The sequence below is a fragment of the Mauremys reevesii genome, linkage group 10, assembly GCF_016161935.1.
Source record: "Mauremys reevesii isolate NIE-2019 linkage group 10, ASM1616193v1, whole genome shotgun sequence".
NCBI classification, from domain to species: domain Eukaryota; kingdom Metazoa; phylum Chordata; order Testudines; family Geoemydidae; genus Mauremys; species Mauremys reevesii.
Genome location: NC_052632.1, coordinates 58,944,714 through 58,972,575, shown reverse-complemented (window position 1 = coordinate 58,972,575; position 27,862 = coordinate 58,944,714). Strand labels below are relative to the sequence as shown.

At 40.0% G+C, this 27,862-nt stretch overlaps 1 protein-coding gene across 48 annotated transcripts in view; it reads right to left on the bottom strand.

Annotated features, from left to right (window-relative positions):
• The window catches only part of RBFOX1 (RNA binding fox-1 homolog 1), a 2,636,561-nt gene that overhangs the window by 64,841 nt on the left and 2,543,858 nt on the right, over positions 1-27,862 (bottom strand). For 47 of the 48 annotated variants that reach the window (XM_039490574.1, XM_039490577.1, XM_039490576.1 and 44 more), the window contains one exon: positions 8,754-8,886. In XM_039490574.1, the coding sequence (XP_039346508.1) occupies positions 8,754-8,886 (133 nt within the window). Of the gene's footprint in view, positions 1-8,564; positions 8,659-8,753; positions 8,887-27,862 lie in introns of those variants that run through there. The other variant, XM_039490610.1, reaches the window with a different exon arrangement.

Here is a 27,862-nt window from a genome sequence, read left to right as displayed (position 1 = left end):
AAATCATGTTTATAGTGCCATAAACTTACATGATCATTCAGAATTATAGAGTGGAATTATAGCCCTGAAAACCATGGTTCAGGGACAGGGGAGAGATTACAGAGCAGAGCATTACTGGAAAGAGAATAATGTTTACAGGAGTGCTGGGGGGAGAGGAGTGAGAATCAGGTCTTACTATACTTATATGAAAGGTATAGAATGCTCTCCTGATAATGGTATCAAGTATCAGGAAGTAGCCGCGTTAGTCTATCCACAAAAACAATAAGGAGTCTGGTGGCACCTTAAAGACTAACAGATTTATTTGGGCTTAAGCTTTTGTGGGTGAAGAAGTGAGGTTTTTACCCACGAAAGCTTATGCCCAAATAAATCTGTTGGTCTTTAAGGTGCCAGCAGACTCCTTGTTATTCTCCTGATAATGGTTGCTGGCTTGCAGGAAGCAGGCCATGGTATCCCTCCACCCCTCAGCTTTGCTCCGATCACTTTTCTTGGGATGGTTACAACTGCTGACAGGAGAAAGAGTCTCCCTTTTTCCTCCCCAGGATTACATAGCTAAACTGCAAGTGACCTGAGAATGGAGATAGGGAGAGGAACAATTTATGTCCTCTCTGCATGACCTCTTATAAAGTAAATACACTTTCCCTGCCTTGGATATGTCAACTACTCCTTGGTCTATTTGCTGAGACCACTGACAAACTTATACAGGCTATGAAACAGCTGACAAAAGGTCTGTGACTACCAATTCAATTCATATAAGCTACCAAACAACTGGAAGATGGTAACACTTTATGTTCAGTATAATCATTAGTGAAAAAAAATACATAACTGTAATAATCTGTTTCGTAAGTCTTAACAATAAAGTTATGCCAAACATCTTGTAAGTAGAGATAGTTTGGCAAATTCTGACTGGTATCGCAAATGACAAAAATAAAATAAAAATCTCTCCCCTCTGGCCAGTCCAGCTTTAAGAACTTTTGCCACAAACAAATGATATCTTTTGCTTTTGAAACTAAAATGCAGGCATTGCAACACAGAAGAAAGCTGAAGGTCAATCAATCACTGTGGGTTAGTGAGACACGTTTGTTCTAACTGTTGCACGCATACACAATAAGTGTAGATAAAACCTAGAGGGAAATACCATACCAAAACTTGTCTGCAGTGTTGTAGCCATGTTGGTACCAAAAACTAGCAAATAGCTTATCTGCATAAAGAACAGGAGTACTTGTGGCACCTTAAAGACTAACAAATTTATTTTAGCATGAGCTTTCGTGAGCTACAGCTCACTTCTTCGGATGCATAGAATGGACCACACAGACAGGAGATATTTATACATACAGAGAACATGAAAAGGTGGAAGTATGCATACCAACTGGAAGAGTCCAATCAATTGAGATGAGCTATCTTCAGCAGGAGGAAAAAAAAACTTTTTGAAGTGATAATTAAGATGGCCCATAGAAGGTGTGAGGAGAACTTAACATAGGGAAATAGATTCAATTAGTGTAATGACCCAACCATTCCCAGTCTCTGTTTAGGCCAGTGTTAATTGTATCTAATTGTATCACAAGTACTCCTGTTCTTTTTGCGGATACAGACTAACACGGCTGCTACTCTGAAACTTATCTGCATAGTAACTCTGTTTTTCTTTTCTTCCTCCCACATTTTGAATTGGGAATTCATGGTATAGCCATGGTATAAAACCCCATTCCTAGAATATGCAGGGAGCACTATGGAGGAGCAGGTGGCAAAGATACAGTTATATGGATAGATAGGAGAATGAATGCTTGGAATGATCAAATAGATAAATGCCAATCCCCAGAACACAAGCTATCGGGAAAGCAGGAGAGTGTGCAGGGAAGAGTGTGGCCAGCCCACAAAGAACATCTATATTCCTCCCCCTGAGCTGCCAAACCTTTGTAGCTCCCAATATTGTAATAGGCAGCAGTTGTGCTTCCCCTAAGACAAGCACACAGTTAAACCCAGCTTCCTAGCTAAGTCCTATCCCAGACACATTGAACTGCCTACCACTAACAAGTCATCTACATCCACAACATTTTCTCTTCCCTTTTTTTCTCCCCAAAACATGGTCTTGAAATTGGTAAGATTCCTGTCCAATGGAGAGCTCCAAAAGTATTGTAAATTTCAGCATCCTAATTATTCACCCAGACTGAACCTGACTCCTGTTACATTTCAAGCAGGACTTTTACAGCACAGAAAGAACCATGGTAAGGTATCAGCAAGTTTCACATTGTACCATTTTAAAATGATACCCAAAATGGCAAAGCCAAATTACTGTCCATGAGTTAAGAAACTATACATTATTTCCATGAGTTACAGAACTGCCTAACTCTCAAGTGAAAGAACTATTTATTAGTTATGCATGGTCATGCCTCATAAGCACCATGTTTATTTCTAGTTAGCACATTTTAATTTTAAAGTAGGTGCACTACTCTGTGATTTATAAGACATACATGTAAGAATCAACCATATAATTTTACTTTTATAGCTACCTGTTTAATAAAGGCATAGGATGCAAAATGCAAGTGTATGTGGAGGGTACATTTATTTTCTGATGAGATTAACATAATAGTCATCAGCTCAGTTAGGGGAGTATACAGTAGATTAGCCCTTACAAAACTGGCTCTTTTACAATTATTTCAAGGATCTGGGAAAGTTTCCTAGCCTGGTGATGGTTTCCGAGGAACTGAGAGGCACAGGGCAGAACTTTTCCTAGAGTATCAACCTACCTTATCTCCCTACTGTCAGGAACTCTCCAGAATCCAAATAATTTGTCTCCCTGTTGTCAGCTTCGAACTTTAATGCTGGACAATCAGTGAGCAAAGTGGATGTTAGTGTCAAACAGAGAGTCAATGGAGAACTATAGCAGTGACAAAACATGAAGAAAACTATGGCAGGAATGGAAAAGAAAAAGGGACTCTAGTACGGAGACAACTGAGGAAACTTAGGAACCTGGGAAGGCATAACTGATTGGCAAGGGTGAGATCAACAGCTGGGAACATAAGAACAGCCATACTAGGTCAGACCAAAGGTCCATCTAGATCAGTATCCTGTCTTCCGACAGTGGCCAATGCCAGGTGCTTCTGAGGGAATGAACAGAACAGGTAATCATCAAGTGATCCAGCCCCCATTGCCTATTCCCAGCTTCTGGAAAGCAGAGGCTAGAGACACCATCCCTGCCCAGCCTGGCTAATAGCTGTTGATGGACCTATCCTCCATGAACGTATCTAATTCTTTTTTGAACCCTGCTATAATCTTGGCCTTCACAACATCCTCTGGTAAAGAGTTCCACAAGTTGACTGTGCATTGTGTGAAGAAATACTTCCTTTTGTTTAGAAGGAATTGGGTTATGTGTTGGGGTGAGGAAGAAGAAACTGCTGATGAGCATATTAATCCACAATGTTCAAAGAGTTCTCGACTATTGTTGATAGTCAGCAAATTTCCTTGTGTACTTCTGTCTGTGGCCTGATACTTTCCCTCCAGCCAAGTTTTTCATGAGTCCCACTTTCCTTGTGACAGAGAACCTGGTATTTGTCAATTTATTTTTCATATGAAGTGAAAATTGGTAAAAAAACAAACAAAAAAAAATTTGAGGAAAAGCCATTCAACCTCTTTGAGAGGCCATTTAAAAATGGATTCGGAGAGACTGAGGACCTGTATACATTAAGGAAATTATCAATGGTCCAACTACCTCAATCAAACTACACTAGTGCAAGCCCCTAAGGGAACAAAGTGGGGATTTCCCCAGTGAAGTTTACTTCTGCGAAACACATATACGTTAAGGGGGTTCTGTGGTGTAGCCATCTAGATGGATACAAATTTCCCTCATGTAGTCAGGGCCACTGTTTTCTTGCAACCAACAACAACAGAAATGCCAATCAGAAGTAATTGCTTCCTTCTGAGGATAGATGTATGTAAAAGTTTAGAGACAGATAGGGCTTGTCTATATAAGGATGAAAGGTGTATTTTAAAAATGTGTTACCACATTTTAAGTAATACATTTAAAGCCCCTAATGTAGACAAGGCAAATTGTATTTGAACATATATTACCTGGTAGCAGTGAACCCTAGAATCTTCATTAGGGTTCACCTCAGCCACCTAAGAAGTCAACAGACAAAAAGGGAGATGCAGGTGACAGTCCTATTCACCGCCATCACAGCACTGCCTTGTCTTCTCTGATACTAGCTTTAATGAAAGTCCATGAAACAATAAGCTTGGAAGGTGGATGAGATCTTTGGCTGCCCACACAATCGTGTCTAACTTTCATACTGGAGATCAAGAGACCCCTGAAGCACAACTGCTCGCTAGCAGCCCAGAAAACAATTCTGATTTATTCCTGAACAAGACACTCTTCTTTTCTACACAGATTTTTTTTTAGTGAAGACTAGACATTATTACACTTGGAAATTCAATTCTCTGCTGCTGAGTGATTGTACTAGGCAAACTATATTATAGTAGTCATATGTAGAACCATTATACTTATGTCTGAAAGTCACTTTCAAATGTAAATTTCCTGTTAGCATGCACTCTGAAACATGCTCATTCAGGATAACATTTTTAATGATTAGTCTGAGTTTAAGGTGATTGGTGTGTGTTTGTGTTTCTAAAGAATGAGCAAACTGTGTTCACTTATTACTGGGTTATGCAAATATGAAATAAATACATTTTCCAACTTAAAAACGTAATTTTAAAAAGTGTTTACAATCCAAAATTATTGTAGCATGCTTTTTATATTATTCTAGGCTATTATATAAAACTTAGGTCAGCGGTACATTAGAAATAATAGTTAATAGGTAGATAAATATAGCTGGATATATTCCTATGTATTATATATGTATGTATGTATAGTGCAGACTGCTCAGATTTAAGAATATTTACTTCCACTTAAAAAAATGTACATATTCCCACCTTGTTTTCTGAGAAGATAACATCAAACTTGGCATGTAAATAGCCCTTGCTAAGGTTGAAAACAAAATAGCTTTAAAATTGAAACTAAGTAAATCCATGTCAGCAGACTTCCCTGCCACTAGTATAGACTTCTAAGCATGCTCACAAACTGTCAATTTAGGACACAATATAAGAACATGTGTAGTAGGTAATATTGTGGAGCTGGAAATCAGAGGGGTTGTGAATTCACTTCCTCTTGAATAAATTAAATATATTAATTAAAAAAATATATTTTGAAGCCAGAGCTGGCTCAGTAGAGAGTGGGATTGCTCTCATGCCAGGAGCTCAGAGTGGGAATAACTTCTGCTTCCCAACTAAGTAGGGACTGTGATGCTAGCTGTGACAACTAGTTTAGTATTTCCTACTATGTAAACAGATTCAGTATGAAAAATATAAAAACATGAGAAAAGTTTTAAAATGTATAGTTGAGCTTACAGAGTAGAAAGTGTCCTTTAAGTTGTAAGCTACACAGGTAGATACAGGGTACATCTGCACATATAGTTACTTTAAGATAATAGAGTTCCAAACATTTTGAATATCAGCTGTTGGGCTTTGTACAGTTGATGCCTATTACAATGGCTAGAACTTCAGACTCCTCCCAAGAGCCAGGGTTAGTAACAGCCAGTATTCACCCCTACACTGTATAATGCCCACTCTCAAAATCTTGTTTTAACGAATCTTATCTGCTTTCATTTTATAAGAAAAAAAATCTTTAGCTGTGAAGAAAATCTCAAAAATCAAGATAAGATATTTTTCTAAAAGACCCACTCTAGGAATGATTTTGGGGAAGTTCTATGGCCTCTGTTATACAGGAAGTCAGACAAGATGATCATAAGGGCCTTGTCTGGGCTTGGAATCTGTGAAAAAAATAAGAACCGAGGGATATAAAAAAAAATTATACAGTTAGTTTGCAGTGAGCCTGGAACAATAGTTCTGAGAGATGTGAACTATCTCAATGTATTTTAGCGTGGTGGTAACTAGAACTGGGCAGGAAACAGATTTTTTGGGGAAAAATCATCCTAATTTCAGATGAAAAATGAAAATCCCCAAAATTTTGTGAACCAAACATTTAAAAAATATTTTGGTTCTGGTCAATTGAAATATTTCATTTAGATAATTTTGAAATAATATGTTTTGATTTCTATTATTTAGAAAACGCTATTTCATTCTAATTAACATAAATTTCAAAATGAAAAATAATTTTGAACTGGAAAATCAGAATGTTTTCATTTCAAAAACTTTGAAAGAAAACATTTTGGCAGTTTTGAATTTTTGTCAAAACATTTTCAAGTCAAGAAATTTGCTGAAACAAATCCTTGAGTGAGAAATTTCATGTCTGATTAATTGGCATTTTTGATGCCATAGTTCACCAAAAAAATTCTCATGCAGCTCTAGTGGCAACTCAAATGTTATTGAAACTACTTTAAATGTCAACATTTCAATTATTTCATTCCTTTCTTAATAAAGGAAAAGAAGGCTCTCAGATCTAAACCATTTACGGTAACATCTCATTTTAGTGCCACATATTGGTGGCATTTTGGAGATACCACTACTTTTTCCCCACCAGTCAAGAAAGAGCCACACTGAAGAAGCCTAGCAGAGCCCATCGGCATATTCAGTATTCACGGAGGGGGAGCCATGCTCAAGAATCTCTGTAGAGCAAACCAAAATGCACAATCACATTTTAAACATCAGCAGCACAATCTTCATTTCAGTGAGAGACTTTTGACAACCTAAGTGAGTGGGTGGAACTTAGTTTTTGGCCAGAGCTAGGAATAGTCCCACTACCTTTTTCACCCCCTGAATCCGACTCCAATATTGTGTTTCAGGGGAGGACAGATGCTTTCAGAGGCGGTAATGTGGGATGTGTGGTGCTTTGGGTCCCATTAAAGTGTTTCCTAATGGATGTTTATGTTGGTGTTTTCTGTCCATGAGTTTCCCATTCTTGGTCTTTTCCTTTCTGTAATTGTGTTGTTGTAATTCTTAGGTTTACAGGGTGCAATGTGCTAGTTTTTGCAAGGGAACCACTTAGGGTATGTCTACACTGTAGCTGGAAATGAGCCTCCGAGCCCAGGTAAACAACTCACACTACCTCAGCTCAAGCTCACATGCTAAAAATAGCAGTGTGGATATTGTGGTTCAGGCAGCAGCTTGGACACTCAAGTCAACCCAACATACTGGGTTTGAGCTCAGCTGGCTAGTCTGAGCCTCTGCTGGAGTCGCAACATCTATATTAGTATTTTTACCATGCTAACTTGAGCTAGCTAGTCTCACTGCCAGCTGCAATGTAGGAATATCCATACGGGTCAGGGAATTAAGTGCAGAGATTCTGAAGCAGCCTATCTTTAATGGATGGGGGGACATGAATTCTTGGCATATTATGCAGAAGCAGCTAGGTCTGGTAGCCATTATGGACTTGTGTACCTGGGTGGGACCAATATGGCCCAGATTTGTCACCATGGGGAAGAGAGGCTAAACCCATTCCAATCCCAACAGTGATTTATCCTGCAAGGACTCCCTTCACTCAGCTGCTTGCTGTTGGGTTGGTATCAACAAACATAGTTGCAACCAATCTTAGCAAAAATCCTTCAGACGTTTTCCATTAGATGCATGGCGATTTCTTTTTGCTACACAAACCACCCCAGGAAACAATTTAATAAATGCCTTCTTAAAAATAACCTAATTCTGTGGGAGATTACTTAAAAAAAAAACACAAAACTCACTATTACTGCCCTATTTCTTTGTTGGAGGAAGTATCAGGCAGCCATTCCCTGGCATCTCCAGAGCTTGCAGTTCAGGGGCTGACTGACTGCAGGTGCTTAGGAACCCGTCTAGTAAATGGCCTGCATTTTTACCTGGCAGGACACAATGTTTAATGAGAACTGTGTCCAACCAGTCACAAATACAAGCCACTTACCAGAGAGAAAGAGTGGCTAGCGTGGGCTCTACAAGAGATGACGCATGTCCACTATGGCCTGTTTTATGGCATACAGTTCTAGTCTGGGAGGCTTGGACCCACCCAATCTACCACTGCTTCAACTGCCAGATTCTACAAATTCTAGGATTCCTCTGATAGAATCAAGTCTTAAAGTAAGTGATGTATTTTAATGATTTTGTGCAACAATCAAATCATCTGTTTCAACACCTGCAGGGGCTAAAAGAGGCTGTGAAGTTCCCGCCATCCTCCCCAAAATTATATCTTAGTTCTTAAAAGTTTAGCTTTCCTAATTAGCTGAGTGCAGTTTATTAAGTCATCATTTAATGTGGATTTCAGTGTGTTGTTTATTTTGCATCTTGGTTTTCAGTAAATGTAGGCAAAGAGATGTAACTAAGAAAATATGAAACAAAACTGAATTTTTATGTGCAATAAACAAATAAACAAAATAAACACACACACCCTCTAGCTATCCCAAGATAACTTTCTGTGGGAGAATCTGAATTTGAAAAAAAAAAAGAAAAAGTTTACTTCATCCAACCTCCTTAATAACCAGATGTTTGCAATCACGAAAAATACACTTTTAGCTGTAAATTTCTCTGTTCTGCAGCATTCAGTCTCTAAGAGAATTTACATAACAACATGTGACATATAAAATGCTTAAAGCCACCAACCATGACAGTACAAATTACAGTCATTTTTCAATACTCTGTGCAAGGTGCACCACTTCAGGCAGTTGGATTGGTTGCATGCTGTGTTGGTTTCTGTAGTGAGACAAGACCAGCATGCACTGCACTCACAAACAGTTCATAGCCTTTGGGGATGTATTGTAACAGGTAAAAGAGACTGATCCACTTACCCGCCATAGGCTGGAATTGGAGGAGGGGGGGCTGCTGCACGAAACGTGTTGTACACTGTGCGACCTCGACCTCTTAGATGTGCACCTCTGTAAGCTGCAGCTGCAGTTGCAGCAGGGTAAGGGAAGCCTGGCACTATGGGAAACACAAAAGAAACATAAAGAACTCCAGTCATGCTGATCGTTCCAATTTAAAACAAGATAACATAGTGAAAACGTAGCACACAGTTTGTGTGTATTCAAGCTTGTCTGTATCTGGGAGGGTAGGAGAGACAAACCAAGCAAATTGTTACTCTTTCACAAAAGGCCAGATTTTCTTACAGAAAAATCTTTTCAAGCAAACAGGAGGCAGCCAACTGGGTATTTAGTTTAGGAAAAAAATTACTGGAGCTGGCTGTAGCTCCCTTAGGGGAACCTCACTTAGAAGAAGGAAGTTGATTTATGGTAGCCCACACTATTAGAGGAAATTAATCCCTTGAGGGGAGACTTCCAGAGGGAGTAAAACTACCCTGCTTAAACTAAAGCTTCTAGTAACAAAAATGATAGTTAAACTATTGTGATTGCACATGACTTTTACTGGACAATTCAATCATTATCAGTGTCTGAACTGAGTAACTTGGGTGAAAGAGGGGGATCAGAAGGCTACAGCATCCTTTCAGGGAGATCTCAGGTGTCTTTTTCTGAGGACACAGTTTGATTATATAGGTACCTGCCATTTTCTACAATTTAGTGCATTCAAAGGCCAAAGCTGTATTATTCAGAAGTATCTCAGGTCTTGTCTACACTACAGGGGAAATTCAATCTTAAGCTATGCAATTTGAGTTATGTGAATAGCGTAACTCAAATCGACGTAGCTTAGATCAATTTACCGCGGGGTCCACACTATGTGATGTCGATGGGAGATGCTCTCCTGTTGACTTTCCTTACTCTTCTCAATCCGGTGGAGTACAGGAGTCAATGGGAGAACAATTGGTGGTCGATTTAGCAGGTCTTCACTAAACCCGCTAAATTGACCGCCGATGCATCAATCACCGCTCGTTGATCCCCTGGTAAGTGTAGACAGGCCCTAAATGAGCTAATATAACACTCATCCCTAACAGTGATGGTTCAGCTACATAGGTCAGGAGCAAGAGAATCTCTCAGTTATGTTCAGCTTAAATTTCCAAATTAATTGTAATTCCATGTAAGACTTTAAAATATTTCCATCAGAATTAAACTGTGATGAGCCAAAGTATAAGTGTTTTGGGGACACGGTAAAACTCTATAACTCTACTTTGCTTAAAACTTTTAAAATACAAATGAAAAATGTATGACACTTTCTGCTTTACTTTCTCTTCAAGTTTGTAGACCCATGTGTTGCATTACCTACATTTTTCCTGTGATAGGCATTGCTGGCAAATGTTAGAACAGGTACGTTTTGAACAGAAAACCCATCAATGAGAGATAAGGAACTAAATTCAGCTCTGGTGTAACTCAAATTGCTTCAACAGTGTTACACCAGGGCTGAATTTGTCTCAGTGTGTAAATAAGGAAAGTGAATAAAACAGATATTACCCAGAAAACCCCAATAAAAGCAAATGAATAGAGGTAATGATACATAACATGCTTACTATTTTAAAGTTGAAAGATGAATGGGTTTGAATCCAGATATGTCTTTCATCAATTTTAGTATTAAGTTTTAACAGAAACACTGAATTTGAAATAAAGAAAATAAAAAATTCACGATGTGCAAAAGCAACTGGCTGCCTGTATGAGAGAATATACTGTAATTATGGTGACCTATCCATTATCACCTTGCTATAGCTTTACACGATCCCTCTCAGCGACAAGCAGGTTTTATAGTAATTCTGCTAGGATTTAGATGTTGAGATACAACATGAAACAGTGCTTTGGCAATATAGTGAAGGGAGAACATTCTTTTATAAAGGCAAATCTGGTATTCAGTTTTATACTTCTTTCTGCTATAATAAAAAAAATCTGTCAAAATGAGCAGGAAGTATTTACAGGTCTTAATATATTGCTGCTCATTTTGCAACAGAGTGCATATAAGAAGCCTTTAAAAAAAAGGAAATAAAAAGACTTGGAACGTGTTGCAAGGATCTTTTCCCTGGAACAAATGAAAGCACATTTTATGCCCCTGGAATTCCACTAATTATCAGAAGCACCTTTGTATACACATCCGTGAGTTAGAGTCATGCTTTCATTGCTCTAAACTAGCAAATATTTTTATTTATTTATTTATTTTAGAATCCCTTTAAAGTCCCTACTTTACTACAGTAGGTACACATGAAATAGTAAATCACAGATGGCCAGATCCTGAGCTTGTCAACTCAAGGCTCAATTGTCCCTTGTAGGCCAATGCTGTAGTAAGAGGAAGCGCACTGCCTCATGGGGTTGCCTCCAAGACACACAGATGCAGTGAAGAATCGTTTATAGCTCTCCCTGCCTCCACTGTGCATCCACATCCCAGCCACCTCAGTTTTTTACTCAGGAGAACCGCTACTATCTTCAGTTAGAAGTGGCATACAGTGGAATTTTAAACCATGTTCTAATGTGTTAATTAACAGCTGTAAATTCTAGTGTGGACAGGATAAAAAACACATTCACAGTCATGTTTTCCACCAACGTCTCACTGGCATTAACAGCACGACTCTCACAAATTAAACCCAGGGTTAAAAAAGCCTGGGAATAAACAATCTGTGTTCTGTCTACACTAGAATTTACTACTGTATTAGTTAACGTGTTAAACTTAAATAAAAAAATTCCAGGGTTGACAAGATTTTTGCTTGAGCAAGGACTAAGTTAAAAGTAAGAGAGGACTTCAGGCTCTGGCCAAGCCAAGTATTACTATATTTTAAATACTGTGAAACCTAAATGGTGACCCAAGGGATCAGAAAAGATCAGTACCTCATAGTGGTTCATTTTTAACTACTTTAAAGAAAATGGTACTGGGAACTTTTGGGACACCTAAAAATGGATTCTTAAGCCAAGAGGTGCAGGTCTCACCATATATTCATGTGTAATTGACTATTGATAAAATTTGACAACACAAACAGTCAGGGCTAAGTTCTGCCCATGACATTGCAGTAGTGGTTCTAAACTTGATGGGAGCCACACATGTATATGAGATGATAAAAAAAACAAAAACAACTGGAGGTCAAACTAACGCAGGCTAAGCTTGAGGTAGTTATTGTTGAGCACTGCTATTAAAAAAACCTGTCGATATGATAACACTAACCTGCTTAGATGCTCTAAATTCTTCATGGAAAATGTTCCATTCTATGTTTAGTAAACTCTACCTATTGTCGGCATTTATGTAATTTACCTTATATAAGTTTTCACTTTGTAAAATACTGCATAATTTTTTCCTCCGTAAAATATGCATTTTGCAATTCATTCACCACTTTCTCTACACATGTGTACAACCTGGGCCTATGTTCTGATTTTTGGAACAGCTGAACTGTGATTTGTAGACAGTGGTATTCAAGGTTGCTGACAGAGTTAGAATAATCATTTAGGTCATCAATAATCATTTAGTTGCTTAAAGACTTGCAAAAAATTACACTAGTGCAGTCTCCATGCCAAACCCAGGTCATAAACCATATTGGAAGGGTTCAGGGATACCTGTGGTTGCCAGACAACACAAAGTTTCTTTTCAGTATCCTCACCCAGCTTTAGAAAACAGCTTAAGCATAGGCTAATAAAATCATTTGTATCAAAGGAGGGGCACTAGTAATTTGAGCTAGGCAAATTTTTTCAGTGAAAAAAAATTTTTTTGGTTCACAACAAAACAAATTTGTTTTTTGAATTTTTCAGTTTGACTACAGAACTGAAAAGTCAATTATTTATTCTCCTCTATCTGTAATCTCAACTAACAATGAACCCAGTACCAAGCAGCCAGAATTTACACACCATGAGGGGCAAAGATCTAACTCGGAGTTTGCAGAACTAAGCTCCCTTAGCACCTCAGTATGCCAACCTGGCTGAAACTCAACCAGTGAATGTGCTATGACGAAGAGGGTCAGTTGTGTCTGAATCTCACAGCGAGAAACATCTGTATCTGCTTTTGAGCCGAGGCAGCTCATATTTAGCAGAATGTTTTGACTGACTAGATTTCTCTGATGCTAGGATGGAGGAAAGGAAGCTTTCCTCCACCACAGCCAGGGCAAAGAAGATGATATGACTTAAACCAGACCATTTCTAAAATCTGAATACAACCAACTATCAAGACAAAGAAACAATTCCATTAGCTCATCTAATAGTTACTGATTATTCTCCGCTTAGAGCTAACTTGCTACTTTGATAGTCACATATGAATGCATTCTAAAAGAAGTTAGTTTCCAAATCTTCACATTACACAGAAATTTAGCTTCACCAGCTAAATTGATACTTCCTAACACCTAAAAAAGAAGAAATGAAAGGCCTGACTCAGGAAGTATTTATGTTGGCCTAGAGAGAGAATATATAAATAATTTACTGCCATAGTTTAAAAAAAAATCATAGGTACAATGTATTGGGAAGAGTCCCTTTTGCAGCTTATTGCCATAGATATTTAACATGATCAAAGTGAAAAAGCTGGTATCATTGCAATGAAAATTGAATTTAGCCCATAAACTATAATGGGCTATATTATGTCTTTCCGGATGATCATGGTACAAGCAACCTTAAAATACACACCAACAATGTGTCTTGTAGACAGCGGAGGGTGAGGAAACAAACCATCACAACTATTCAAAGTTGTTTCTTATATTCATAAAACACTTCAAATGTGTTCTGCTACAAAAATTCACCACAGGTCTCTTACATAAGAAGTAGACTGCATATTGTGCCTATTGACCTAAGGCAATTCATGCTGATGTATGTGTACAGCTTAAGTGAACCAATCATATGTAGAAACCAAATATGGGCATGAGGACAAAGAGAAGAATTAAACCATTGAGTTTGCAGCTGACATTTAATGAAACCCGAATTTCTCCCAAAAAATATAACACATACTGTTCTTAAGCATTTCTCTATTAAATGAACTTTCCAATTGTCTGATATGCTATCCAGACTCTAAACCTCAACATGTGCATGGGAAAATAAAAGCTAGATGCACAAATCTCTCAAGTCTTGATGTCCCAAGAGGAGGAACACAAACCAGTATAAAATACTTGAGAGTTATAAACTGTGTATTAAAGTATTAGAGCTTTGGGTTAGATGGAAGAGTAGCAGATGCAAAAACCAACAGGGGAGCAGATTATGTATCAAAGCCATAAAAATATACAACAGCTTTAATGGGCAATTATTCTTTGGATTTGTGCTCTGGTTTGAATTTGCATGAGAATGCCAGATGTGTAAATAAAGGTGTGCCATCAAAATGGATGAGAGAATCTACAACTCCTCATCCCTCACTCTTACCAACTACTAGGTCATCTCCTATCAAGAGCCTGCAAATATTTTATGTTAAAGGGTTTTAAGGCTATGGCTTGGTTGAATCAGACTGTGGCTAATTTACTGTAAGATGTTGTGGCACCTTATAGACTAACAGACGTTCTGCAGCATGAGCTTTCGTGGGTGAATACCCACTTCTTCAGATGCAAGTGGGTATTCACCCACGAAAGCTCATGCTGCAGAACGTCTGTTAGTCTATAAGGTGCCACAGGATTCTTTGTTGCTTTTACAGATCCAGACTAACACGGCTACCCCTCTGATACTTGTAAGATGTTTTAATTGTTAAGTCCCATGGTTTAGAAAGATCCCTGTTGAGGAAATCCATCACAAATGCTGGACAATAAATTACAAACAAAGAAGCATAAGCAGTAACATGCTGAGGAGGGATAGATAGAATAATAAGTATCATAGTGAATGAAATTTTCAGCAACAGAATAAGGACATTATGCTGATGTACACTGTTGTGAATATTCAGTTGACCTAATATTTTTCTAAATTGCAAAAGATCTCAAATATATATTCCAATACAACTTGTTCTTATACAAGAATTATAGAATTATAAACAAAGTATTTAGAATCATGCCCCTAGGTCTTTGTATTTAAATCTATATCCAAAGAGTGTTCCAGTTCAAATTTAAGCTCCATAAGCACCCTTTTTATAATAAAATGGATTTTAAGTATATATTTGTTTTAGATAATTTTATAGGCAACACATTTAGCAAATTCATGATGCTTACAAAAATATCAACAAAATTATTTTCCATCCGCTACTTTCAATCTGTGGGAAGTCTATCTCAGGGCCCAATCCTTAATCTACTGATGTCAATGAGAGTTTTGCCATTGATGTCAATGAGTGCAGAATTGGGCCCCTTATTTCTTCCATTCACAGTGCATTCATTCTTGAAATGCTTATTTGGGATTATTGAAACAATCATTTCCTTACCATTGTGCCAAAATACATGGCAATATTAGAGACTGTTGTTTAGGAATGAATAAATCTGCATTTTGGACAAACAGTTTTTTACAGGACATTCTCATTTGAAATGCATTGAAAAGAAAAACAAAAATCTCTAATTAATGTACAAGTCTAATCACCATTCTCCACATGGAAGAGTAATTTTTCACTGTTCATTTGCTTGGTGTAATCTCCAAACTGACATAACAGAAAAGCAATGGCCTATAAATCTGCTCTCATTTGTTTCTTTAATATTCATATTCCATTGAACTACAGCTGCTTGTTGCTACAGTCTATTACAACATGCAAAAGTGTCGATAAAAATACTATGAAAGGCAAGATGTGTTTCTTCATGGCTCTGTGTGCCATTTAGTTTGAAAAAAAGACAATAAATGACTCGTGGATTGTCCCTCAGCTTGCTGCATGCTGGGTGATTAGTGATTAATTACCTTGCTGCAAATTGACATGGCACAAGAAAACTGACACAGCCCTGATTAATTAACTTTTTATGTGAGACAGATAGCTACAAAACATTGTGGCCTGTAATTGAATCCCTTTACACAACATCACTATATAAAAGTTTCAAGGCAAACCCAGATTAGTCCAAAGCTTCACCATAAATGTTGCATAGGTTTTAGTTTTAAGGGTATATTTCTGACAACTATGTACATATTTCTCAAAATAGCAGCTGTGAGAGCTATGGAAGGAACCATCTGATATCTACAGTGTTGCTCCATTGCGCGCGCGCGCGCACACACACACACACAAACCAAATATGATACGATTTCCATACCAGATCACACCATTGATTCTTCAATCCAATTAAATGCCCTCAGCAGATATATAGTTGACTTTTCAGCAGAAGGCAACCTCCTACTCCTTAATACAGCTTGCTTTCTGTTGTACATAAGAAGCGGTTTTCTTCCTGACACTTGGCACAAACAACTGGTGCCATGAAGCTTAATAAATGATTAGCCTTATCTTATTATTATCCAACTTCTTTTAAAAATCCAATTACTTAACTACTCCAGCAATGACTTGTACATGCTGAATAGCTCAGTTGAAAGAAAAACATTTATTTATATTTGTTCTAAATGTATATAGTATTCATTTCTCTCTCACCTCTCCCTCCCCCACCAAAAATAACAGCCACAGGAGTCAGTGAATACTGACCCTATCATGTCCTGGAAATACGTTTTGAACCAAGGAGCCATGTCCAGTGACCAGGGCCAGAAAACAAAAATCAGTCTATGCTACTAGTACTCCTATATGTCATATCTCTTTTACACAGTGTTAAAGTAAATGAAATCTTTGGAGAAAATGTGGCCACATGAATTCCTCAGTCAAATAGGAAAATGCACTTTTTATTAAAACAAAACAAAACAAACAAATAAAACACTACACCAAGATACTAAAGGGCATGAGAGACAATTGACCATATCACAGACCTCTGTAACAACACAAAGGTATGTCACTTTGATCAGTTAGCAAATGGCATAGTTGGAGATCTGCCTCTTTATGGTATAGTTGATGATAAAGGCAAAGCAAGGCTATTGTAAGAAATTGACTTGACATTGCAAAGAACTGTGGATATTCATGTTTCACAAAAGAAAATGCTCACAGACACTGAAGTGAAGAAATGGGGTGCATTTAATAAAAAATGAGGAAGGAATCCATAATGAAAGGATAAACAAACATCAATCACTAGATTTTCTGCAATAAATGTGGAAACACACAAAATATCACAAAAATGTCCAGCATACGTGGTGGAGTGTCATATATGTAATAAATGCAATTTTTAAGTGTGTGCTGCATTTTGCCGAGAAACAAAAGCAAAATGTATTCATTAGGAAGGCAAAGATCTGAAGATAATGCAGAAACAGTTTTTTCTTGGTTCTCAAATATACAAAATAAGGTTTTAAAACAGATGTGTTTGAGATCCTGGAAATAAATACTGAATTTCAAAATAGATATTCTGTATTGCCCTCTAATTTTCTTAGATATGTTTATATGCCCATGAATCTCTGTAAGGTATTGAATTCCTTCCATTTGTGCAATTGCCTCTTTTTGTTTGTTGTTCCTCAAGCCAAAACTCCATGTATGTATTATGTCTTACCTATATAGCTAATCTCATTCACTTTGTTCTGGCATTTGTTTCTGTTTAATTTAAAGTTTTTTTGGCTTTGGGACACCGCAGAATATTGTGCAGTCCTTCATTTTGTTGTTTATAATTTTTGCCACAAAACAGCACACCGTGACCAGTTTACTTCCACCCAATCCAGATCCTCAGAGATCTCAAACATGAAGCAATATTATACCTTAGGTGCTGATGCAATCCCGAAGGAAAATTACTTATACAATGTATCTACCAAAGGATAGTTTTGCACTAACTTTATCACTTCAGACCCTCCAAAACACTCGGCTTGCATCCAGACTAGCAAATATTTTTTTTGCACTTTGATATATAGACATGATTTCATCAACTGTTCTCTTGGAGTAGCGCTCATTCTTGATGGTCTTATTCAAATCTTCTGGATCTGTACAAATCCTTAACTTGCTTGGTTTTAGTAAGTGGCCATACTGTTAACCAAGTCACTTGGTACTTGTATTTTCTCAGTAATATGTAATTTTACTATATGGTTAAATTCAATTTTTATTTTAATTCTCAGTGTTAATGAGATTTTACATGGTACACATTTTTGCAGCATCTGAGATCCATATCAATGTGATGTATAATATTATTATTGCATCACAGTCTGTTAAACATATCATCCAAATCTTTGACGATTTTTTTTTACATTCAGGTCAGTAGGCAAGTTATACACCCATCTGTATTTGAAGACTGAAATTTTATTCAAGAATGCATAAGGCTTCAAGTTTCTTTATTTCAAATTCCAGTGAGGGATATCTGTCTTTACACAATGTAGGTTTGCCTCATGAATTACATTAGTTAATTTTAACATTGAGCAGTCATTAATAATTTTCTAGTCACTTGCCGTGATTGCGTAACACTCCAGCTCGAATGGCACTGCAGTGAATGGCAAGAGAAAATCTTTTGGGAATTGGAAAAAAAAATACAAAACTTCAGCACAGAACCATTGGTACTGAAATATGTTGAGATGAAAATTCAAGATCTCAACTGATGAAAAATTCACATAGGTTGGACTGTCTTCCAAAATGATTGCCCAGTGGCTTATGCTGCCAAAGGACAGACAAAAACACAACAGAGCAGGGGTTCTCAAACTGGGGGTCGGGACCTCTCAGGGGGTCGTGAGGTGATTACATGGGAGGTCGCGAGCTGTCAACCTCCACCCCAAACCCCGCTTTGCCTCCAGCATTTCTAATGGTGTTAAATATATAAACAAGTGTTTTTAATTTAAAAGGGGGGTCGCACTCAGAGGCTTGCTGTGTGAAAGGGGTCACCAGTACAATAGTTTGAGAACCACTGCAACAGAACTACCAGACTGAAAAAAAGGAGTTCTGTCAGTTTTATCACTACACCTCTACCCTGATATAACATGAATTCAGATATAACGCGGTAAAACAGCGCTCTGGGGGGCGGGGCTGTACACTCCGGAAGATCGGGGGATCGGTGTGTCTGGCTCTGACATGCTGCTCTGAGCGGCCTGTTAAGGGTGTTGGGGTGGGGCCAAGGGGTTGGATAAGGGGCAGAGGGTCTCGGGGGACTGTCAAGGGACAGAGAGAAGGGGGAGCCACATCCCGAGGAAGGGAGCTGCAGTGCAGGGGAACATCACACAGGCTCCAGATGGCATCAAGAAGTTTGGGAAGACTGGTCCATGCGGGGAAGTTGTGGATCCAGGGCAGGGAGAGGTGCCCGTCCTAGACGGTGCCATGCAAGTGCCCCTGTCCCGGCGCTGGAGGGCTTGGCACACAGTGGGCCCGGCTGGCAGGCTGCGACCCGCTCTCTGCAGCACTGGGCAGGCTCTCCGGGTCCATAGCGCCGCACTACCTGCCCACAGTCAGGGTCCCTGTGTGCCCCGGGGGGCAGCTGGCCGCAGCATCCTCACCGGAGATGAGCTGTGCGGGGCTCTGTGTAGGAGGAGGAGGAGGAGACGGGCTGAGGGTGGGCACGTATGGCAGAAGACGCCTGCTGATGGCTCACCCTCTCCCGGCACCGCATGGGCATGGGGTGGGGACCAGGTGCACATGGGCGCATCGGGCAAGGCTGCCCACCCTGCTCCCCATCGTGGGCTCAGCCGCTGCGCTGGGCTGGGTGTGCTCCATGGACAGGACAGTGGTCACTGGGACGGTTCCCCCTGGCCCACCTCCACGGGGCTTGCCTCAGCTGATGTGGTTAAGCAGGTGTGAGCGCTTCAGTGTGCCATGTCCCGGTGCAGCGCGTGGCTCAGCGTGGGAGTCCTGGGGGTGATTAGGGATGGGGGGGGTTGGATGAGTCAGAGGTTCTGAGGGGTTAGTCACGGGGCGGGAAGTAGGTAGGGGTCGGATAAGGGGCGGGACTATTTGCTGACTATTAATAATGGAGCTGCTTGAGGCCAAAGCCAGATCAATATAACGCGGTTTCACCTATAACGCGGTAAGAATTTTTGGCTCCTGAGGACAGCGTTATGTTGGGGTAGAGGTGTACTGTGAGCAGTTTCATGGACATGTTTTTGGGCAGACACCAGGCAAGGTAGAAACAGACCATGAACAGTTGGAAACCATGTTATAGAGACTTATCATGCAAATAACTATGCAGACTTCAAAAAAGGGATCATGAAATTGCAAAGGTATTCATTAAAGTGAAATACAAATCCTGTAAGGAGTTTCATTCAGAGAACATGCTTTTAAGCACAAATATAAATAATGAAAGTAAGATGATACAAAAGGAGGAGTCTGAAAAATACAACTCAAGTTCTACCTATTTCTGAAACCAAATTTGACAGGCTCAGATGAGAAGCACTAACTTACGTCAATATGGTCATTGAAATCCATTCTTTGACACAACCCTTAAATCCGTTAAATCTTATCCTATTGTAAATACCTCAAGGCCACACTTACATTTTACTATGAATGAAGCTGAAACAACTACCAGATCCAATAATAAATATACCTCTATGGGAAGAGCTTTGCCAGACTGAGCAGAGTCCAACAGATGCTGCTTATAGATGCACAGAAAAAAGTGTCACCACCTAAGATTTGGAGTCATCTCTGTCCTGGCAGGCCAAGGCAAGCAGGCAATACCTGCATCCTCTGCTGACAAATACTTAATTCCTTCCTCAGAGATGGCTCCCTGCCATACATCATCAAAAACAGAATGGTTTCCCTAGTCCTCAAGGAACCAGCACTTGGAGCAAAAGGTCTCACCACCTTCCACAGTGTCACAACTCTTAAAACTCTACAGATATCCTGGATTCTCCCAATCTGGCTTCAGACAAAGATTCAGAATTAATCCAGCACTGATAGGTAAGGGACGTGCGTGTGTGTGTGTGTGTGAGACAATCATGCTGATTCTTCTCAACCTATCAATCACCTTTGACACTGTTGCACTGTTGATCATGAGATGCTGTGGACTCACTGGAAGAATTCAATGGTATATATGTGTGTGAGAGAGATGGTGTGTTTTGGAGGGCTGTTTTTGTTTTTTAATACAGATTTTATTAGGATTAGTTTGGGATGGTATCATAGGTGAATCTGGCAGCTCATCTACAGAAAAGGGTTTCCTTTAACTTCAAGCACTGCTTAAATTAGCTGGCATGCAGAAAATGCAAGGGTCACAAAGATCTTTAACATTTTGTAAATTTATAAGAGACAAACTGCCAAATCCTGTTCACATTTATATACATGTTCTGGCCATTCAGGCTCTGCACCTGAGTAAGGATTTTCCTCATTATCTGATATGACAGCTTCCTCCAATGTATTGTCTACACTGAACTTCACAAAAAAACGAAGGTGTCATTGTACCAATCACACTTCAGCCTCCTGATCACTCAATTACAGATCTAAAAGTCACAATTCTTCAACAACAACAACAAAAACCCTTCAGAAACAGACTCCAACGAGAAACTGCAGAACTGGAATTAATTTGCAAACTGGACACCATTAAATTAGGCTCGAATAAAGACTGGAGTGGATGGGTCATTACACAAAGCAAAAACTATTTCCCCATGCTAATTTCCCCCCTACTGTTACTCACACTTTCTTGTCAACGGTTTGAAATGGGCCATCTTGATTATCACCACAAAAGTTTTTTTTCTCCTACTGATAATAGCTCACCTTGATTAGTCTGGTTAGAGTTGGTATGGCAACACCCATTTTTTCATGTTCTCTGTATATATTATATATCTTCCTACTGTATTTTTCACTGCATGCATCTGATGAAGTGCGCTTTAGCCCACGAAAGCTTATGCCCAAATAAACTTGTTAGTCTCTAAAGTACCACAATTACTCCTCGTTCTTTTTGCTGATACAGGCTAACATGGCTACCACTCTGAAACAAGAGAATCAAAGGATCCTTTTGCCATTACAAAGAATTATGATTGTAGAAATCAAAGTAAAGCACTCTGCAAAATATTCTTCACAATGGTATGAGCTGAGCTGATTGATTTCTCAAACGAAAATGTAAACATGCATTTACAGCCTCCGGAGACTCAACACACAGCTCAATGGTGTAAACTCCCTTGTTATGGTAAACTAAGAGGCAATACAAAGCAGAAGATTTTATCATCATAGGCAGGGATCCAAATTGTACATAGCATGGGCCTCATTTGCTCCAGTGTAAATCTGTAGCAGCTTTATCACAATTACCACTATGTAAAGCTAGTATGAAAAGACAATCAGGTCCTGTAAGTGAAGAATTCTCTAACTAGGAATGCAAATAACCTATGAGAGTTGACAATCAAGTTTCAAGAAGATATGGTTATATTACTTGGCTTTAAATGTGCAAAGAAATTTAACTGTATTTAATATTCTAACCATGATTTTTATTGTAATTATTTATTCCTCTCACCTGTTGATTCTTTTAATAGACATATGTTACATTTATATGCAATAAAACTCCTCACCATAAGAAGAAACGGAACAGAAATCAAACCCATAAGAAAGATACTCCCCCGCTCCTGCCTCAGTCTGCCATGCCTTCACCCCTCTCCTCCTTCAAGTCCCTCCTCAAAACTCACTTCTTCCACAAGGCCTTTCCTCCTTAGTCCTCTCCTCAGGCGACTGTTCTCACTTGACGACTGAAAATCTTTACTCCTTTAAGATAGAAAAAAAATCCAAACAAAAATGGTGGAACCACTAAGAAGGTGTGCTGAACTTCACCTGATCAAACCAGTTGGTTTCATCATTTCCCATCCTGCCTCATCTCAATGCCTCTGGTGTCTATTTCTGTTGCCTATCTAAACCATAAGATCTTTGGGGCAGAAACCTTGTCTGCGTTCTTTGTAAAGTGCCAAGCACGCTGTTTGTATAGTGCCAACAAGTAGTAATGCAAACACCATTTGCCCTCCCCAAGGGCTGGAACCATGTTCTGGGGTACAACTGTCCCTCTTGAGGGAGCTAGGTGCAATTTGCAACCTCTGATCCAGCATGTGTGAATCAAGCCCTGAAAATTCAGGTTTTCAGAGATTGGAAATGATTGATACCCAAACCTAGACTGTACACATTTAGTATGGTATTCTTTTCTTTCCATTTAATAAGTTTTATGTTGTTTTTATAAATAATATACACCTCTACGCCGATATAACGCGGTCCTCAGGAGACAAAAAATCTCATCGCGTTATATCGAACTTGCTTTGGCCCCCCGTGCTCCTTGTTCCCTGACCGCCCCCTCCAGAGACCCCTGTCCCTAATCACCCTCAGAACCCCATCCTCTACCCAACCCCCCTGCTCCCTGACTGCTCCGACCCTTACCAACACCCCCTGCCCTGACAGCAGCGGCAGGAAGCAGAGCAACATGGCCCCAGCCAGCTCCACTCTGCCAGCTCCCAGCCCCTGGTGAGTGCAGAGAGGTTGGGGAAAGGATGCCCTCCGTACTCACCTGAAGTTGGAAGCGGAGAGCCGCAGTTGGGAGCTGGCAGAGTAGAGTGGGCTGGGGCCGGGCTGCTCCACTTCCCGCTGCCTGTGAATGCAGGTAGGTTGGGGAAAGGACACTCACCGCACAAACCTGTGGCGGGAAGCGGAGTGATGCAGCCCCAGCCCGCTCCACTTTCCTTGCCCCAGCCCCAGCCCCAGCCCCAGCCCCAGCCGTGTTGCTAGGAGGTTGGGGAAAGGTCCCCCACTCACCTGCAGTGGGAAGCGGAGTGCTGCGGCTGGGAGCTGGTGGAGTGGAGTGGGCTGGGGCCGGCCTGCTCTGCTTCCTCCACTGACGGTGAGTGCAGGGGGTGTCCCTTCCTCCAAGCCCCATCCCCCGAGCGACACGGCAGGGGCTGGGATGAGGGATGTCCTGGAAGCCAAATTTAGGCTGCTAGGGAAGAGACTGAAATCCAGGACCTCTATGGTGGCATTTTCAGAAATGCTCCCAGTTCCACGCGCAGGGCCAGGTAGGCAGGCGGAGCTTCAGAGTCTCAATGCGTGGATGAGACGATGGTGTAGAGAGGAGGGGTTCTCGTTCATTAGGAACTGGGGAAACTTCTGGGATGGGAGGAGTCTATACAGGAGAGATGGGCTCCACCTAAACCAAAGTGGAACTAGACTGCTGGCACTAAACATTAAAAAGGTTGTAGAGCAGTTTTTAAACTAGGAGATGGGGGAAAGCCGACTGCTGCATAGGAGCGTGTGGATCGGACACAGACTTCTCTTAGGGGAGAGTCTGATGATAGAGAATCTCCAGGTTATAGTCAGGAGCAGAGGAATGAGAAGTATAATGTAAGGGCCGGACCAGATGATAAACAGTCACATAAAAAAGAATCTGGCACATCAGAAAAAGGCAGGCTAATAAACAGGGACAAGTTTTTAAAGTGCTTGTACACAAATGCCAGAAGTCTAAATAATAAGATGGGTGAACTAGAATGCTTTGTGATAAAGGAGGATATAGATATAATAGGCATCACAGAAACCTGGTGGACTGAGACCAATCAATGGGACACAATCATTCCGGGGTACAAAATATATCGGAAGGACAGAACAGGCCGTACAGGGGGAGGAGTGGCACTATATGTTAAAGAAAGTGTAGATTCAAATGAAGTAAAAAATCTTAAGCGAATCCACAGGTTCCATAGAGTCTCTATGGATAGAAATTTCATGCTCTAGTAAAAATATAACAGTAGGGATCTATTATCGACCACCTGACCAGGACAGTAATAGTGATGATGAAATGCTAAGGGAAATTAGAGAGGCTATCAAAATTAAGAACCCAATAATAGTGGGGGATTTCAATTATCCCCATATTGACTGGGAACATTTCACTTCAGGACGAAATGCAGAGATAAAATTTCTCGATACTCTAAATGACTGCTTCATGGAGCAGCTGGTACGGGAACCCACAAGGGGAGAGGCGACTCTAGATTTAATCCTGAGTGGAGCGCAGGAGCTGGTCCAAGAGGTAACTATAGCAGGACCGCTTGGAAATAGTGACCATAATACAATAGCATTCAACATCCCTGTGGTGGGAAGAACATCTCAACTGCCCAACACTGTGGCCTTTAATTTCAAAAGGGGGAACTATACAAAAATGAGGGGGTTAGTTAGACAAAAGTTAAAAGGTACAGTGACTAAAGTGAAATCCCTGCAAGTTGCGTGGGCCCTTTTTAAAGACACCATAATAGAGGCCCAACTTCAATGTATACCCCAAATTAAGAAAACAGTAAAAGAACTAAAAAAGAGCCACCGTGGCTTAACAACCATGTAAAAGAAGCAGTGAGAGATAAAAAGACTTCCTTTAAAAAGTGGAAGTCAAATCCTAGTGAGGCAAATAGAAAGGACCACAAACACTGCCAACTGAAGTGCAAGAGTGTAATAAGAAAAGCCAAAGAGGAGTTTGAAGAACGGCTAGCCAAAAACTCCAAAGGTAATAACAAAATGTTTTTTAAGTACATCAGAAGCAGGAAGCCTGCTAAACAACCAGTGGGGCCCCTTGACGATGAAAATACAAAAGGAGCGCTTAAAGATGATAAAGTCATTGCGGAGAAACTAAATGGATTCTTTGCTTCAGTCTTCACGGCTGAGGATGTTAGGGAGATTCCCAAACCTGACCTGGCTTTTGTAGGTGACAAATCTGAGGAACTGTCACAGATTGAAGTATCAATAGAGGAGGTTGTGGAATTAATTGATAAACTCAACATTAACAAGTCACCGGGACCAGATGGCATTCACCCAAGAGTTCTGAAAGAACTCAAATGTGAAGTTGCGGAACTATTAACTAAGGTTTGTAACCTGTCCTTTAAATCGGCTTCGGTACCCAATGACTGGAAGTTAGCTAATGTAATGCCAATATTTAAAAAGGGCTCTAGGGGTGATCCCGGCAATTACAGACCAGTAAGTCTAACGTCGGTACCGGGCAAATTAGTTGAAACAATAGTAAAGAATAAAATTGTCAGACACATAGAAAAACAAACTCTTGAGCAATAGTCAACATGGTTTCTGTAAAGGGAAATCGTGTCTTACTAATCTATTAGAGTTCTTTGAAGGGGTCAACAAACATGTGGACAAGGGGGATCCGGTGGACATAGTGTACTTAGATTTCCAGAAAGCCTTTCACAAGGTCCCTCACCAAAGGCTCTTACGTAAATTAAGCTGTCATGGGATAAAAGGAAAGGTCCTTTCATGGATTGAGAACTGGTTAAAGGACAGGGAACAAAGGGTAGGAATTAATGGTAAATTCTCAGAATGGAGAGGGGTAACTAGTGGTGTTCCCCAAGGGTCAGTCCTAGGACCAATCCTATTCAATTTATTCATAAATGATCTGGAGAAAGGGGTAAACAGTGAGGTGGCAAAGTTTGCAGATGATACTAAACTACTCAAGATAGTTAAGACCAAAGCAGATTGTGAAGAACTTCAAAAAGATCTCTCAAAACTAAGTGATTGGGCAACAAAATGGCAAATGAAATTTAATGTGGATAAATGTAAAGTAATACACATTGGAAAAAATAACCCCAACTATACATACAACATGATGGGGGCTAATTTAGCTACAACGAGTCAGGAAAAAGATCTTGGAGTTATCGTGGATAGTTCTCTGAAGATGTCCATGCAGTGTGCAGAGGCGGTCAAAAAAGCAAACAGGATGTTAGGAATAATTAAAAAGGGGATAGAGAATAAGACTGAGAATATATTATTGCCCTTATATGATACGCCCTCATCTCGAATACTGTGTACAGATGTGGTCTCCTCACCTCAAAAAAGATATTCTAGCACTAGAAAAGGTTCAGAAAAGAGCAACTAAATGATTAGGGGTTTAGAGAGGGTCCCATATGAGGAAAGATTAAAGAGGCTAGGACTCTTCAGTTTGGAAAAGAGAAGACTAAGGGGGGTCATGATAGAGGTATATAAAATCATGAGTGATGTTGAGAAAGTGGATAAGGAAAAGTTATTTACTTATTCCCATAATACAAGAACTAGGGGTCACCAAATGAAATTAATAGACAGCAGGTTTAAAACAAACAAAAGGAAGTTCTTCTTCACGCAGCGCACAGTCAACTTGTGGAACTCCTTACCTGAGGAGGTTGTGAAGGCTAGGACTATAACAATGTTTAAAAGGGGACTGGATAAATTCATGGTGGCTAAGTCCATAAATGGCTATTAGCCAGGATGGGTAAGAATGGTGTCCCTAGCCTCTGTTCGTCAGAGGATGGAGATGGATGCCAGGAGAGAGATCACTTGATCATTGCCTGTTAGGTTCACTCCCTCAGGGGCACCTGGCATTGGCCACTGTCGGTAGGCAGATACTGGGCTAGATGGACCTTTGGTCTGATCCAGTACGGCCTTTCTTATGTTCTTATGTAATTGGAGCAGGCTGCTCCCGGCCCCCTGATAATCCACCAGGCCACTCTGGGACTGCGGTGCCCCCAAAATTGACCCCCCAGCTCCGGACTCCTAGACTCTGGGTGGGGGAGCCCCTGACTGCCCCCGAGATCCTCTGCCCCTTATCCAACCCTTCGGCCCCGGCCCGGCTCCCTTAACACGCTGCTCAGAGCAGCGTGTCAGAGCTTTACCATGTTGTATGCAAACACATGTTATATCGTGTCGTGTTATACCGGAGTAGAGGTGTATCTGGAAATCCGTGGTGTTACTTTGGATTCACCATAGTGTAACTTAGCTCAGGATCTGCCCCTGGGTCTGAGGCATTGGCCAAACCACATTCAAAACCACTTTTATATCGAAGACACCCTTATTCTGAAAAAGAGATTAATTCCAACATTTCTGTCTGCAAATGTTAAAGTGTGACAGGTGAATGTAATATAAAACGTAGGAAAATATATAACAATTTGGGAAACTTGAAATTGATTAAAGTGTTTGATTTACAGAATCAGATCATACAAGGGAATTATTCAAACATTTTCAATGTTCAAACATTTTCATTTTTATTTTCATATTTACTCAGTATGAAACATTTTACTGTATGACCCATGCAATGAATTAAGTTCTTTTCACATTATTCCTGGTTACCACCAGATGATTTTTTCAAGCCATAAATAAATGCAATGAATTAATTCAAGAGACACATCAAAGATTCCTTAGTTCCTAAATGTGCAGTAATGAGGTTTTGGCACTGTGGAAGTGATGTTTGTGATCTGCCTACTAAAATGTATTGACAATTCCCTATGGGCAG